This window comes from Dioscorea cayenensis, chromosome 5 (genome assembly GCF_009730915.1).
Source record: "Dioscorea cayenensis subsp. rotundata cultivar TDr96_F1 chromosome 5, TDr96_F1_v2_PseudoChromosome.rev07_lg8_w22 25.fasta, whole genome shotgun sequence".
Classification (NCBI taxonomy): domain Eukaryota; kingdom Viridiplantae; phylum Streptophyta; class Magnoliopsida; order Dioscoreales; family Dioscoreaceae; genus Dioscorea; species Dioscorea cayenensis.
In genome coordinates, this window is record NC_052475.1 from 20803905 (window position 1) to 20821899 (window position 17995).

General features: G+C 33.9%; 1 protein-coding gene across 1 annotated transcript; it reads right to left on the bottom strand.

The window, feature by feature from the left end:
* Positions 1 to 3037: 3037 nt before the first annotated feature.
* LOC120261029 (K(+) efflux antiporter 4-like) lies at positions 3038 to 16247 on the bottom strand. Its single transcript, XM_039268687.1, is given in 21 exon segments — positions 3038 to 3531; positions 3632 to 3724; positions 3968 to 4012; positions 4674 to 4751; positions 4837 to 4921; positions 4923 to 5023; positions 5364 to 5459; positions 6266 to 6319; positions 6451 to 6547; positions 8247 to 8335; positions 9266 to 9343; positions 10670 to 10738; positions 11777 to 11860; positions 12808 to 12879; positions 14050 to 14124; positions 14239 to 14314; positions 14407 to 14468; positions 14595 to 14673; positions 14790 to 14848; positions 15364 to 15407; positions 15962 to 16247. Coding segments are annotated over 21 exon segments (1704 nt in total). The 5' UTR covers positions 16149 to 16247; the 3' UTR covers positions 3038 to 3450.
* Positions 16248 to 17995: the final 1748 nt, after the last annotated feature.

Sequence of the window (17995 nt, forward strand, 5' to 3'; positions counted from 1 at the left end):
CTTTCTTCATCCTTTGCCTCTTTAAGCATCTACAAACAAAAGAAAATTTTGGGTCTTCTATTTAATGCATAAGATAAGGTTCCTAAATGAATATATGTATATATATATATCAAAAATATCTCATAAAGGGATTGTGGGGTGATGTGTATATGTGTTTGTTTATGAATTATGGATTGTGGATATGGCATTGATATATGTATTAAAATATATTAAGATAAAGTATTAATATGAGATAAATATAAGAATTAAGTGAATATAATCATTTCTTGTTATATATGGTCATCTTTTATATCAGTTGTTTCGTGCTTTGATTGTTTTATTTCAATGGATGTGATCCATCTATTTATATATATAATTGATATAACTATGAAAAAAAATTAGGTAGGAGCAATTAATCTTTGAACAAATAAATTAATAAACATATATAAGATCATATATATATGAAGCTAGCCTTCAAATTAAAGAAAATAAAAATAGTGTTGCATGCTTTTCTATGTTTATATTGACATTAGTGTGGCTTCTAAGACTTTATCACCCTTTTTAAGATAATATATTGATTGTCTAACCTTATCTCATGAATGATTGAACAAAGAAAACAAAGGTTTCTTAATGCTTTTATTCCAACTTATGTTCCAAAATTTAGGAAACACAAACACCATCAAGATTAAGTTTATCTTATCTGTTTTGTTATCCTAATTGCAACTGACCTACATATTCTTTTATTTAAATCATGGATTAAATAATTGAAGATATAAAACCATCATACTAATTGCTCTTGATTTGATTGTCACCATTTCTTTTCCAACCATCTGCACCATGAAAGATCACAAATCATCACATCAGACAAAACCTTATCTTTGTCTTTGGAGAAGTCCAAATCTCCACATTGATTGATTGTTTGTTTGATGCTACCTAAAGGTCCTTTAATTATATAATAAGAAGTTATCAAAAACAGTATCATATATATTTTACTTATTAACAATCCAAAGGACCAAAGCAAGCACAAAGATCCTTAAAATGGTGCTTTCAACCTAAAAACGAAAGACATACATAAATATTAATTCCCCTCAAAATTTCTATTTAATCAAATTAAATAAATTTATTTTAATTTATTATTATTATTATTATTATTATTATTATTATTATATGAATATTAGTTTGTCAAATAGTCTTTTTTCTAAGCACACATATACATGATACATGAGTTAAACAATTTGTCCGTCATGTTTGTCGATTGAATCTAAAAAACAACAGAAAAAACAAAACTAAGATATATATATATATATATATATATATATAATAAAATGGAGGGATATATACAAGTTGGTGAAGGGAAATCATGAGAAAAGCATTTGAGAGGGTGAAAAACTAAGAAGAGGACATGGCATCACAATGGCAATTGTTCAAAGAGATTTAGGAATTGAGAACCACCACCACACAAAATGTATTGCAAGGATAAGAAGAGAGAAAGGTAGTACTAGTAGTAGTAGTAGTAGCAGTAGTAGATAGAGAGCCCACCCACAAAAGTTTGGAAGGAATGAGAGAACAAACAGCACTTATTATTCATGTGGTGCCTTTGCATTTTACTCAATTGTTGCTTCTCTTTAAAGGACTTTGGGACCAGTCCTTTCTCTTTTCTTTTTTTAAATTAATTTTCTTTTTTTGGTTTGTCTTAGTCCATTTTGTACCCTCATACAATCTATGAAAATAAAATCTAATGGCCAAATATTGCCGTCAGTATTGTAGAAATATTGTGTAATATTATAACAATATTGTAGAATATACTGTATAGTATATATCTATTTAATTTCGAGATCGAGTTATCATCTTAGTTATACATTAAATTAATTCTATATGTTTTCATTGGATTCTTGAAAATTGAGGGGAAGAAAAGAGATCAAGATGTGGAAACATAAATAGGTGATATTTGAAGGGGTTGGTTGGTGTTCATAATAATAATAATAATAATAATAATAATGATACACAGGTAGATGAAGAAGTGGGAGGATTGAAAGCATTTGGTTTTAATTAGCTTTTGAAGAATGGTGACATGTGAACCACATTGTCCCCTGCTTTGCTCCAAATGTTGCTCTCAAAATGAGTTGTCATTGTACCAGACAATTCGTGAAATTTGATGCCTTGCTTTTGTTGTGGCTTGTTGCTCTTCATGTCCACATGTTTTTTCTTGGCTCTTGAATATTGTTGCATTGCATGCTCACTCATTCTTATATGGCTAATTAATTAATGCCTTAATATGTCTTGTACCTTACCTTTGTCTTCTTTACTATGCATATTAAAACAGAACTTTTTTTTTTCTTTTTAAAATTTTTTACTTTGGGTTATAAAAGTTGAATATTCAATGTCATTTCATAATGAGTACATGTTCTTAAGGGGGGAAAAGAACCATTTACCAAATTGACCATTAGTGTTTTTGGTTCATAATGTTTTCATCATGATCCATAAACTATCAAATTTTGGCATAAATATTAAAAAACTGTAGAAGTGAGTAGGAAAATTCAATGAGGAATGCATGAGATCTGTCAAGGGAAGGTGGCAGTGTACTACTAGGTACGGCCACCACAAATCATACAACAGAACAACAGATATATGCCCTGTTCTCTCTCTCTCTCTCTCTCAAGGCTAAAAATATCATGATTCTTTCTACAGGATTTCTCATCAATTGCTGTTATTATCCACAACCAGTCCTGGATATTTTGAATATCAATTGGAATACTAATAAATTTTAAAATATTGGATGCATAATATAACATAATATAATAAAGCATGCATGATGCATCTAACGTACATAGTTATCATTAAATAAAGAAAGAAAATGAAGCTTACTTTACAAGATACTGCATTATAAAGTTAAGAGGTTTTTTTTTTTGCTATCTTTTATAATGGAGATAATCAGCAGAAAGGTCTGGCCATTGTTGAAGGAATGCCAGCAGTTAGTTGGTCACACCTGTGAAATAGTTGACCAAATTTCATACCCAGTTTAAATCTATGCTAGTTTAAAAAAGCATGTGAAAGGAAATAATATCTGGAACTTGGGAAAATTTTCAAAGAACAAAAGTAATTTAACATACTCTACACTCTGTTTAATGTCTAGAATGGATGTTTCTCAGCTATGAACAATCATGTAAGAAAATCGAAATAATTTACATAACAACGAGCAGAAGCTCGCTCATTCACACGCGAGGATGTGATTTGAAAGACAAAGAAGAGCAAAACCAAGTGTGTTAGACTTCAAGAGGTATCGATGTTCTTTTTAATTGCAGTTTTTTTTTTCTGTCACCAAATTGGAGGCATTAGGCGTAAAACTTCTCCAATGATGATACTGGTCAGAACATTCTTTGGTTCTTATGAACTGGTTGTCTTATGGAGAATCCAGAAGTTATCCCCAAAAACCCACTCTTCCACATTGCTTCATGTACATTTCCAAGTTTTTCATGAATCATGGGACTCTTGGACCATCAGGACAATGCGCTTACCACTGTCAGTACGAATGCTATCGCCTTTAAACACCATCTGAACAATAAGATCATGCAAATTTGAACCACATGACCTCTCATGGATAACTTTAAACAGATATGGAAGCTGGTGAAGATTTACAGATGTAAAGAAGTACCTCATTTTGGCTGTTATCTGGTGGGAACCATTTTAAAAGAACTCCAAGATGAATGACAGCAGGAATCAACTTAAAGAGCAACGGAGTGGTCACCTGCAAGTTAATCTAAATTACAGCCTGAACCATGAAAATAAGAGCTCAAGCATCTAAATGTCAATAGAACCATGTCCTACCACAATAAGATATGCAGTCAAGCGATGTTAACGCATGAAAGATAGTGCAGTTAGTTATCTTCATACATACAATTGCTGTGAGTTACACCCAAATAGATATAATTTCATAATTCTTTAATTTAACTACATAGGAAATCAGTAGATAAAAAGTTTAACAACATACCAAACTGAGAGCAGTAGTTCCTAGGAGTAGAAGGTATAGTTTTCCCTGTAAAAGGAAATCAGACTAATAGTTACGCAGAGCACTTGATGGCAAGTAGAGATAAGAAACCAAATACAGAAATCCGATCAAGTAGAATGGGCATAATAATTATTGTTAGAGAAGACTCAGACCGTAATTTGTCACAGATACTCTAGAGTAGCCTACGAGACTTAACTGTGAACTCAACTACCTATCTTAAATAAATCATGTGTCTGCAGTAACACAATCCAAGCACCATCTATTGTGTAGAACCAATATACTTTTAAAGGAAGCTATGGAGAATTGTAAGGAGAAGTCCGCTGATGGGGAAAGCATGACATTGGAAGCATATACATGACATGACATTGTCAATAGAATAGAAACTGATATTTATGTTTGTTGCCAACTTGCCATTATTTGAAGCTAGCTGCATGTATGTAGGTCTTTCTAGCAAATAAATGTTCAACAACTTTATTTAGCATTTATAGCCATATACTGATGATTCAAGCCAGACGAGTCAGGCTGGTGTCAATAATGATGCTTAAGGGAACTCAACAAACTACATGTGATACATATTCTTCAAATCCAAGATCTATTTTTGCATAAAATGAGAAGCAAACAACCTGGAGCACTCAAAACTGGGGTAGTTTAATTATTTATTGATCCTATACAGTGACAAGTAATTTACCTCAACAAGACGAAGATTTGAAGCACGACTTAGAAGAACAAAAGCAAACTCTCCAATCTGTGCCAAAGACATACCAACCTATGCATAGAGAACAAATTTAGCATCGATAACCATATAAATATCCAGAAAATCGAAAGACTAGACAGAATCAGTTCACACTTACAAGAAGAGAAGTCTTATTTGTGTAGCCAAATCCCTTTATTACAGTTGCCACAACTACTGTCTTTATTATGATCACCAAAATTACAGGCTAGCAATATATCCACATGATTCCATAGGAAATGAACATGAATTAGCATACCAATGCTTGCAAGAAAAAGAGCAGCAAAAAAATTCCTGATGGGTTCGATCTGCAGAAAGAACAAACCTGAAATAAGAGAACATATTATAAATTATTATGCAGGCAAAATTTAGCAGCACCACAGAAGAGTATATCATTTATTAGATACAATAAGAAGTTTGACACAATTTAGCGTCGAAGAGCATATCATGAACAGGGACATGATGAAAATTAAGTTTTTGTCTACTCAAATTAATTCTCAAACCTTATAATTTTTAAATTAGCTTTTGCATAAACTACAAAGAGATGGAAAGTAAAATAGCTAATAACATAAAATGGAAGAAAAAAAAAATCTGTTGGGAACTATTAACAGTACATTTTGCTTAAAATTAATGCACAAAACGTCTTACCTGTTCAAGGGTATGCTGTGATAGATCTGTTGTTGATATCATCACTCCAGCAGCGAATGAACCAAGTTCAAGACTAAGGCCCAATTTGTCACTACACTGAGATGATTAAAATCCCAAAATCAGAAAAAGGCAATAATAGTATAATTTTACCAATAAGTCCTGCATATCAAAAAAGAGTAATATATTGCTTACAATCCTATGTAGATAAGATACCTGATGATCAACTCTGGCTACTTAGTTGCTGAACACATAAATTAGATATTTTTTATCTCCAGGTACTACAAATCAAGAACAAAGCATCCGCCAGTACCTATGATATGAAATCTATTGCCTCAAATTCCCCATATCCTCATTTTTTTACCTATGTGACCATTATAGTAGTATAAAACTAATAGGTATTGTTTGTTCCTCCTGAATTCCTAGTATCAATTTGTTAATCTCAACAATGTGTTTCTAAACCAACTACAAATGGTATATCTTACTTCTAGTACTTCACTAACTGAACAAACTATGTCTGTCTGAGAAGTGCTCTTTAATCCTAGATGGCATGAACGCAAATAACTTTAACTATAGCAAACTTTTCTCAAAGTGCTTGAATGTGGCTCTCATCAAGCAAAGCACAAAACTCCGACACTGAAAATTGATAGTTCTTCATCAAGCAGGAAGCGTGGGAAAAACAGAGCAAGAAGATAGAATAGGTCAAACAATTTGATGGAGTCAAATAATTTCATGATCCTACAGCTAAGAACTAACAGAGTCATGCAACATAGTTAGCAACTATGTGAGCTTTATAAGAGATTTTAACTCATCTAGAGTCACAAAAACATAAGCAAAGCAATCATACTGTAGAAACAGTGAAAAAAGCAGGGAAGACACTAAATTATGGAATTGATTGTGCTTACCCATGCAACAAGTAAGCAAAACGCGACTGCCGCCAACTGATAAAGTTCATTGGTCTGGATATGTATTCAACTTAGATAATCATTAGTGTGCAACCAACATATACATAAGATATGAATTAAATTCCATCATGCTATTAACAAAAGTTATATCGTCTCAAGTTTGAGTCTCAATTAAATGTATATACCTGAGAGGAAAGACTTATCATCAGCTTCAGAAACCACGGTACACAAGTTCGTGAAAGTATGGAAAGGATAGTCAAGAAAGTACAAAGCACAACCAACCTGGTGGGAAGTGTTCCACAAATGCAGCTATTTCAGTAAACTGAAGCCATTAACAGAAAAGAAAATAATATATTTTCTCCAAAAGGTAATTATGATGAGATCCTATGTAGCAGGATGCTGGACAAGTTAATATTTTCTCCATCAAAACAGATAACATCTCACGCTACAGGCTCATGTGAAGCTACTTACAAATAGGCAATTAATATTTGACAAGTTACCTCATTAAAAACAAAATTTTAGCATTTGGCTAAATTTTGAAGAGTAACAATCAGAATATATGCAACTTTTTTTTCACCTTCCTCATATCGCATTAGTTTAGAACTTTAATGTAAGGGACCCGCGACTAAAGCACCTGTTTCAATGCGAATTTAATGATTCAAAGGAGTTGATTCAACATCAATGAGATTTATTGTTGCAAGCCTTGGATTGAAATCTAGTCACAAGATGATTCTACTAGGGTTTTCTGTGGAAACTTATGGTGAGGAAGGTGAAGCGCAAGAAAAAAGAGAGAGAGCTGCCTATCCCAAGTGAACAAACTTTTCTGCTTGCCTTCTTTCATTAGGTTCAGCCTTTAAATAACAAGGTTAAACTACTATTTCAGGTAGCGTATAACAATAGGGATTCTACTCCTTTTATTATAGGACTTGACCAGGGAAGAAAATAAAAGACTTATTCATACTCAGATTCTAGAATAATTCTTTAGCATAACTAATTGATATCATCTTTATTTGCTACCTTAATTTGTATGCTCTCGATTGCATCTTAATTCTCTTCATCCTTTTCTTAATATTGTTTACTTATACCATCCTCCTTTCCTTTTTGAAACTGATTTTACTTAAATCTCCTTCTCCCATAATGTTTGCCCCAACAAGTGCTTGTAACATTTATGTTGAGCATCTACCACTTACCTCAGTGCTAGATTATAACTTCACGATACTAATGGAATTTCACCTAAAGACTACAATAACAAGATTTCAAATTTTGAAGTCACATATCTGTTTGGGAGAAGAGAACAAGAAAGGGAGATTAAATGCACTAAAACTGTAAGAGTTTGAAGCTTTGATTTATGCTCAAAGACAATTATCGTTTCATAACATGAATCTCATTGTAAAGGAATCATTTAAAATTAGCCTTATGAAGATCAATCTCCTACTGCACGCGTGTATACACACACACACCACACAAAATTCTATCTAGTATTTATATCTACTTATGCATGTGTGTATTCCATCTATGCTTCTGATTTGTTAATTATTAGGCAAATGTGAATGTCAGTAAACCATCAACTTAGCAATAACGCATGTTATTACCAAAAATGCACTGTCTATTAAAACAGTAAGACAGATCAACTTAAATGAACAAATATAAATGAAACTAGGATATGACACAGCAGATGGCCAATTTTAAATTAGTGTAGCTAAAAATTAGACAAGGAGAAAGCTAAGACCATAGTAACCAAGCATAATAAAAAGTTAATAGCAAACTGAGAGCATAAATCCGATGTTAATTTATGATAACATAAACCCCATATCCCCATTAATTAATATTCAACAACATTTTAACAAGTTTAATGATTAATATATCTTACACAGACATGTACTCAGCATACAGCTACATTAGAAGTCTTTCCAATATCAAAATCTAAAAGGACATAAATGAGGGTAAATATTTAATGCATGCATAAAAGTGTTTCACTCACGATTTGGTCATTGATATCACTCCTTGTAGAATGCCAGAAGTGCCACCCAAAACAGGGAGGAGAGCAAAAAGCAAGCCCACAGCACAGTCCTGAAAGGCAGGAAGGATGGTGTCATCCAAAACAAAGACAACTTTTCTCAAAGATAGAATGATGTTATAGGAAATGCAACACTTGATTCACAAGAAAGAAAGCAGTTATCAACTTCAAAAATTCAAGCCTTAAAGGCACTCATCCCTAAACTAGGGTCATTGTTTGCTTTAATCCTTCAACTGAAGATGATGATGATGATGATGTCATAACAACAACAACAATATAATAATAATAATAATAATATTGCCGCACCGTGAACCCCCCCTTTTTTTTTCTCTTCCCACAAAAAAAAAGGAATAAAAGAAAACAAAAGAGGAAAAAGACCACCAAAACTAGCCAATTATGCTCATCTTGGGCCCTCCGTCCAACAGCATCCACCGGTAGCCTATCGGAGCAACAAGCCTCTAAGATGGTAACTTATCTTGCCATGGCAAACTGATGTCAATGTAAATTTAAAGTGGTGTGGAAATGGATGAGTTATCCACATCAACATAGGGTTTTCCTCTCAGTTCCGCACAGATGGAATGAAGGGTTTTTCACTTTTCCTTTTGGTGGGGCAGGAGTAGGTGCAAACATGGGCAAGTTACCTACATCACTACTTCGAAATTATGTTTTCAAATAAAAGAAAATTTATTTAACATGAGGCATAAGTCGTTCATTTGTGCTTTGAATCCATGTGTCCCATCAACATAAGCTACCATCTTAGCAGCCAGTAATGGCACCAGGTCAGGTGGCAGACCATCAGAAAGAGGGCCTTAAAGGACCAAAACAATCATTTTTTTTTCAGTTGAAGGACTAGTATGAGCAACGCCCCTCAGTTTAGCGACCAGTAGTGCCATTAAACTTAAATTCAAAGTTCAGCTGGTCTGGTAACATAAGCTGGATTAAGAGAGAAAGCTATGCTAGTGACAAACAGGGAGATATTCTACCTGAAGAATAAGGGTGCCAACTGTAACTTGACCATGGAGAGAGTTGATGCTGTTTCTTTCCATTAAAAATTTTAAAACCTACACAAATAAAATAAGAACATATCATCAAGGATTGAAAATCCACAGGCTAATATCAAAAGGTTATCAGCTCCTTGACTGAATGTAATGATGACATTCATTAACCTTTAAACATAAATGAATTGATATTGATCAACATTTATGCAATACTCGCCAAAAAGCAAAATCAACAGCAAAAGAGATGCTTACCAGGAATTTAGGCTGAGCCAAGGCTTATATAATTTAACTTCCAGGTAGATGAACTGAGAACTATTTGGAACTATACCAATTAATTAGTTAAAGAGATCCAAGTATGAGTCATACCACTTAAAGACAAAAGATATGAGAGAGTTCTAGCATGTTGGGTCCAATTTTAACACTTCATTAAATAAAAGAAACTGAACATCATACTCTCTGAGTTTTTCTATATGTAGACTACATCCATTTTTGTTTTCTAAATCTTGACTTCGCCATCATTGTCCGATTATCTCATGAATCACCTCAGGAGAAAGTTTCCTTCCATGTATATGAGCTCACAAAGAACAAACAAATGCAGCTGAAGTTTCTATCTCAGTTTTCAAGAAGTGAGACCATGCATCACAATAATGCAGAAACTCACTCAAGCCAAACAAGAACTTGAGACCATATATATTCCTTTCCAAACATCATTATGGAAGTTCCAAAAAGTTTGACGCTGATGTCTGATTCCATTAAATCAATTTGTATATTATCATTCTAGCAATTACAGGGGCAATGTTTCATCTTTCTCCAACAAGCTTTTATGCAAGCAATACTGCTAAATCCTGATAATGTTAGATCTTGTTGATCACCACTGATTTTCCTAATCTGCCATCAAATGTAGCTTCTTAGCGATAGGAACCTCTAATGTAGAAAACCAACCAAGGCATAATCCTCCAACTATATGAGAATATTTGCATAGTAAATCACACATGTAGCATCTTCATCTGGTGAATCTCTTAACCATAGTGCCTTCAAGTAGAAAATTTCCAACTCCATTATAATTTCAGTTAAACCTTCATTTTCACATTTTTCCCTACTCGGATAGTTAATAGCTTAACACTCGGTTTAAGGTCACACATTCCTAGATAACTCGTGGGATTACGTTTAACGTGTTGGTATGAGCAAGTGGAATCTGATTGCTTAGTTCCATAACATATATATGAACATGTTGAAATCCTCAGCCACTATTATCTTGTTGCTCTGATACATAATAGTAATAATGCAATCAAATGAAAAGAACAAAAATAAAAAAATAAAAAATGGAATTAATAAGGCAGTTCCATAATTAATGTGCCAATAAAGTTCAAACTAAAAGTGAATGCATACCACAGCAGTCGAAGACATTGACAAGAATGCACCAACAAATACACCTTCTGAAGGTTTACCCCCACATAACTGCAAAGAACATAGATCACCATGTTAAAATAAGAATGTAACTCTGGAAGGATGGGGGACTTGTACTATACTATAAGTTGCATAAAAATAAATGTGAGCCATGTTAAAGAAGAATGTGCAAAGCAATTTAATAATAATAAATGGGAATTTAACTTTACAGCATGCACACTATCACAAAATTCCATGTAGTCTGTGTAGCAGTATATATGTGTCTGTAGATGCACTCCTTGAGCCATATGCAATATCAACATGCTACTTAATGGCAACAGTTCCTGATGTCATGTGTGCTCATGTGTACAGGTATTCAGATAAATGTGTTGCAGGTTAATACTGAATTAATATAGTCCGAGAATGCAAGTTATCTTTAATATTGACCGCCAGTTAGCCATCTACTATGTGTTATTTCAGATTCACGCCTGGCAGCAGCTTTTGTTATTTTCATTAATCAATCAGAATTAACAATGTGCTATTTTCAAGGAATTCATCATTTCGCTTTGACTATTTCTTACATGAACTGCTCACTACTTCTGCCACTAGTAGACATAATATTCAATCACGGCCAAAGATATCAGCTAATCCAATACTATAATTTATTTTTTCTGCCTCATAATGATTGATAAGAAAAAGCAAGCCAAACAAGGCACAATATTTATGTTGAGGATGAATCATGCTTAGCATAATTTGAAATCAAGAAATTGAACTTCCCATCAATAGATACGAAAATGGAACAAAAAGAAAGCAATCCTCAAATTTATATAGAAAAATGCCAGTTATAAAGAGTAAAATGATTTACTTTTATAAAGAGAAATTATTCAACTTGTTGCGAGTTTAAGAATGTACAAATATTCCAACAATATGATGAAATACTTGAATATCTTTTTGTAGTCAACCATGCTCACAGTAATTAGTGACACAATATTGACTTTGTTTTCTTCCATTAAAAGCGCATTCCATTTGTATGTGTTTTTGAATTGCACGAGTCATAGCTAGCAGAACTATATATTTCAAGAAAGGGAAGAATCAAACTATGGAACATACCGAGGCAGTTATGCCACATAAACACATGAATAGAAAAATTTGGAGCAGCCCACCAAGAACAGCAACAGCACGAACAACCCGCAGCTGCATACAATTTGTTCAAACACCTTTATATCACTAAATGCCTTTACTGAGTTGCTATATTATCTGCATAGATGTTTGTAGGAAGACATTCCTTTGGGTACACTTGATAAATAGCTTATTACCAAAAAAAAATAGGGTCTATGTGTCTTAGGGTTCTCATGACAGTAGGCATAAGGAAGACACACATCGACACACAGTTGCAGATACTTATGTCTACATCCGCATGTTCTACATCAGCATGCATTATGTATCTATGCATGGGTATGTATTAAATTGGCACATATTGGCAATGATAATTTAGATGCAATAATATCCATAGTATTCACCTACTTTAAAAACCAAATTACTGGAGCGATCTATTATTCATCTGAGAATATAAACAGTTCAATCTATTTGTTAGATTTGCTAGATAATTCATTTACCTGCTTGTTTACATTTGGATTTTTCAGAGCCAAGAGCCAATGCCACAACCATGGCATCCACCAAAGAGTTTGCATAGCAGATTTGAACTACTTTTGCAGTCACCTCAGATTGAACACAAAGAAGACCAGCTATTTTAAATATCCAGTGTTTTTAGTTCTGATATACTATGAGGCCACTATAGCAGCCACCATAAAATCAATTTAGAATGCATACTTATCTGTCTTTCGCATCCCAAATGAAGTAATCATGGTGAATAATTTGGAGGATAACAAGGCCAACCAAACTAAAAGCATGAATAATACCAAACCCACCCACACCAAAATTGACTCTAACCCAATCATTAATTCATTTTTTACATGATTAACCAAGAAGAAGAAGAAGAAGATTTAGGACAAACAAAAATGGGCACATTGGGCACATTGGGCACAGCAAGAATATAACTGGATAAGTATTTCAAATTTGAATTACCCCAATCTTGTAATTGACATTAAAAAAATGCAACTTTACTGGATTTCAAAACCAACCTTAGTCATAGAAAACTCAAGCCCCAGTGCAAAAAGAAGGAATATGACCCCAAACTGAGCAACTGTTTCAACCTGTAAAGAAGAGATAACAGGAAGGCTTAGATAACACAGTAGCTAGATAAACTGTGAAAATTTATGGTTCAGTAAGACAACCATGTGTTATAGCAACTCATCCTTTGCAGAAAAATAAATAAATACATATCGCTCTGTGATCAATGTGAAGTATTCTATGAAAAAAAACTCTGTCATATAAAGTTCGACTTCATCAAACAAAATGCAAGTAATAAGGTACATTAAAGCACAAATCAGACGTAGCAGATCAACTAAATTTGACATTTGATATGGAAACCTAAGGGCATGTTTGGCTGGTGGGTGGGACAATGGTTGTTAGTATTAAAATTATACTTTTCTAATAATGATAGGTTTCATTTATTTTAATATTATTTTAGAAATTAATTACTGAATATTGATTGGAGGTTGTGGGCTGACAGGAATGCCCCCAATCAAACACACTCGATTATATTTAAACAGAAAAATCAGAGGTAGCAGACTAGTCATAATTTTGCCTCAATAGGACCATTGGAAAAATCTATACACACCCAAAACTATAAACACGAACAACCAGATAGATCAACTGAGTCAAAAGCTACCAGATCAAAGCTGCAAACAACAATCTGCCATCTGGCAGACACCATTCTTATTGTGTAATTTTACCCCACAAACGCGTTGTAATGATGTTAACTTGTTTAGAACTTAAAAAGTTCATTAACTACACATATGTTCACCAAACGTTAAGGTCATCTACAAAGAAAAACTCTTTTAGTCACCAAAAAGACCAAAACAAGCAATCCCAGATAAGTCTCATGCATAAACCTGACCTCCAACAGCAAAGCTTGCATGTCTGCAAAACTAAGGTAAAGAATCACCAAAAATCTACTTCAAAGCTATCAAAAGAGCTTATTCGAAGAAAAAAGAATGCTACAAGCCACATAATTTCGTAATGAACTTTCTCAAACAAAATTTTACTTCAAAAGCTTTCTGCAAGAAGTCTATTGCAATAACTCAAGCCAAAATGGAAAATGATACCAAACTTAATTCTGTTCCTGATGCCCAACTCATTGTGTTATCTTGTAGGCTATCCTACCTTACTTGCACCATTTCACTAACCATTGTGGTTATACCAAAACCAATCACCACCTAGAAGTATCAACATAAAGAAATAAGACAGCAGAATCCCCTTACTTGCACCATTTCACTAACAAAGCTAAAACCACCAGGTCCAATAACAGATCCTGCGAGCAGATAGCCAGTGATCACCTGCAATAAGAACAAAGTTCAGTAATATTGCAGAAACCAAAAGCCCAAGAGTTAAATCCTAAGTTATTTTATATCTAAGTATTTGATACGTAAAATGTGTTCTCACACTCATACCGGTTGTCCAACACAAGCAAAGGCAATTCCGCCACAAGTTGCAGATACAATGACCACTACGAGATCAGATATCAATCTGCGGATGCACTTGATTAAATATAACCGAAGCCAGACAAATAGCTAAAGTTGAAAAAAAAAAAAACAAATAAGGAAAAAATGCAGGCATACCTCAGGTCTAATTTTAGTACTGGATATTTTGACTTTGGATTTGATATGATAAAGACATTATCCTGGAAAGAAGAATGCAAAAATAAAAATAATTGAACAATGGCAAAAACCAATATGAACTTAAAATCTTAATTTCATGTACAATAATCCCTGCTTAGCATGGCGCAATGCAAAAAAAGGATGACCACCTTGCGATCTATTAAAGTAGGCATGTCCTCTGCCCTATTCTCACTGTCCAGATTGAAAACATCATGGAACTGAAATGACCTAAAGAAGAAGATGAAGAACCAAGGATTAGACTGATATTTAATGTAAATTAAAATAAAATAAAATAAATCTCACATGAAAAGGTCAATATGTAAATGGAAAATGATAATGCATACTTCTCCTCTTTGGTGTCATTTTTCTTTGTGGTAACCCTAGCAACAGTTTCAAGAACTGCCTGGAACAACACATGCACAAAACAATCGACATTGAGCTCACAAATCTAGTTCCATATGCATAAGAACAGGAATGGTAAAACTTAAGCACTTATGCTTCCATATGAAACACTTCCATATTACTTTTACTAAATCAGACAAAATATAACAAAAGAGAACCCAAACTTCTCAACAATGACTCCATGGAGGAAAGTAAGTCATAATGGTACTACTCAATAACTACATCAATTTCTGTATGGCTTACTAGACATTGTAGACAAGCAACAAACTAAATCAATTCCTATCAAACACTGTCATGTCCTCCCTTCATTTATGCTTTATTCTTTTAAAAAATTCTTTTTTCAATATGAGCAAGTTATCAAATGGGATGTTGCAAGAATTATAACCATTCACCTTCCCTGAGGAAAAGTACACTAGAGGTTTCAAAAGCTAAACTGTTGTTTAACATTTTAAAACAAAATTCACCATAGAGTTTACAGTTCATACAATACATTCTCAAAGGTTCAAAAACTCGAACCTGATTCTCAGTTACACTGTTGTTAAAGCTTCCTGATTCAGTTTCTGCAAAAAAACAGAATAAAGCAATCAAAGTGAATGGCATTGTCATCAAAGCGTTCCCTTTACGCACAAAATAAAGATTCACTATCCCAATGTTACTGATCTTCCAGTTGTCCAACAGAACCAAACAAGAAAGTCTCTAATACACGAAAAAAATGAAGTTATAAACATCCACAGAGCGAATATTAGAAACTTTTAATCTGGACATGCATCCATGAAACTCAAAAAGCAAAAGAAGAATGCGTGCGTTCACTATCACTCAGATTGTAAATTCTTTCAAGAATATTTAACCACTTGAACAAACTAAATCCAGCCCATTTTCCTAGTTTCTGCACAAATCCCCATCTCCCCCAAACTCCCGCCCTAAAGATCCCAACACCAAATTATCCAACAAAATGCAACATTAACCAAAGTTTCACAACCCTATTTCCTCACTCCACGCCACATTGTCGAAAAAACAAAATCAAACAACTATAACAATCAATTCCATCACAGACAGAGATCAACAAGAGCAGATCCAAGAAAACCAAAAACAAAAACAAACGAAAAACCCCAACCATTCTGCTCGCTCTCAAAGAACTCCTTCTGCAACGCCCGATCAAACATGTCAGCAAAGCTATCCGTCCCATTGCCCCGTTCCGCATCTCCGGCAATCACCAGTGAAGAGCCGAGAAGTAAACCACACACGAAAGAGATCAAAAGCCGAGATCCGAGAAGCCCATGGCGCCAGGGTCGGCTCCTCATCGCCGGCGAAGCCTCGCGGCGGCGTGGGATCGTGCTCCCGAGCGAGATCCCAGAGTATGACGGTGAGCGAGAGAGTGATAAGTGATAACGAGGTCGAGGTCCACATTTAGCACACCAATTGATGATGGCTACGAGATCCATGTTAGTGGGCCCCATTCTGCTTCCTGGATTCGCCAGACAACGCCACGTAGGAGGTACGCGTTATCGTGCGGAGTATCTGACCGCTTGGGCATCGAAAAGAACCGTCGGCTGGGTGGGTCCACACGTGCGGGCGGTGGACAATGAACAAATTTGTACGGCTGAGATGTGTTTCGGTCTTTAATCTGATGATATGCAACGTCGGATTGAAGACTGGGAACATCGAGGTGACAGATGGAAAGTGGTTCTTCGGTATGTTGGTCCTGCGGAACAAATTAGAGGTTCCTTCAAAGTGTGATTAGAATTATTAATTAATTATGTTACAAAAAATCTTAATTTTCTTGTTTCTGCTTTCTATAAAAAGACAATTGTTTGGTAGCAAAGTTTTTTTTTTAAATAAAAACAATGAAATTAAGTAATTTTGCTTTAGAAGAAATTAAATATATATTTCATTTAAGTGATTAAAAATGGGTTAAATTACCTTCTTAGTTACTAAACTATTCAAGAATTCATATTATGTCGCCAAACTAGAAAATTTTTAATTAGCTCCTTCATATTTTTATTTCTTTTCAATCCGATCACTAAAATGGCGTAAGTTTGTGGTTGATGTGATCGCCACATCATCAATAATTTACCATATCATTATCTATTTTGTTTTACCCTCCTTTCATCCTGTAATTCATTTCTAGAATCCTTTAACATTCAAACCTTAATTCTTATTTTCTATTTCCTTCATCGGAAGCATGACGCGGAATGAGAAATCAATGAAACGATGGGCAAATTGGCAGCCATGAGGGTTAGAAGCAACATGGAGGTGCTCGAGACTAGGGGTGTATTTGAGCCGAGCTATACGTGAACGGCTCGGTGTTCGGCTCGGTTAGGGCTCGTTCATGTTCGGCTCGTATTGTAAACGAGTCAAGCTTGAACTTGATTTTCAAGCTAGATTAATAAACGAGCCAAGCTTGAGCAGCCAAAAGCTCGGCTCGTTTTAGCTCATGAACATAGCTCACAAACAAGCTCATGAACATAGCTCGCGAGCATAGCTCACGAACAAGCTCGTGAACACAGCTCACGAACAAGTTCCAGCTCATGAACAAAGCTCATGAACAAGCTCGTTTATAAGCTCTTATATATATTTATATATATATTTATATATATACATGTATATCACATATGTTGATGTTGTCATTATTATTATTATTATTATTATTATTATTATTATTATTATTATTATTATTATTATTATTATATCCATGTATATTAAGGTGTATATGTGACTATGTCATTATTGTCATCATCATTATGATTATGATTATGATTATTATTCTTATTATTATTATCATCAATATTATTACTTGACTCACATACTTGTAAATTGCAATATTTAATTAATAAGATATCAGTTTATATCATATAACAATATGTATAAACATACAATGATGAGTAACAACTTAAAATAATAAGTAAAGTATATGGTGTGATACTTTAAACGGAAATGGCAAATAATAAATAAAAGCATAAATTAAAGTTATTTGGCTTAATTATTTAAGTTTTCTAACTTTCTATGTATTGTTTAGTCAATACTACTTGTTATTCTAATAAGTTGGCGTATAGTTATTTAAGTTTTATGTATTATTTTGTCATTCTTGCTTATTATTCAGAGTTAGCGTTTAGTTATTTAAATTTTTTTTTATTATTTGGCTTTTCAA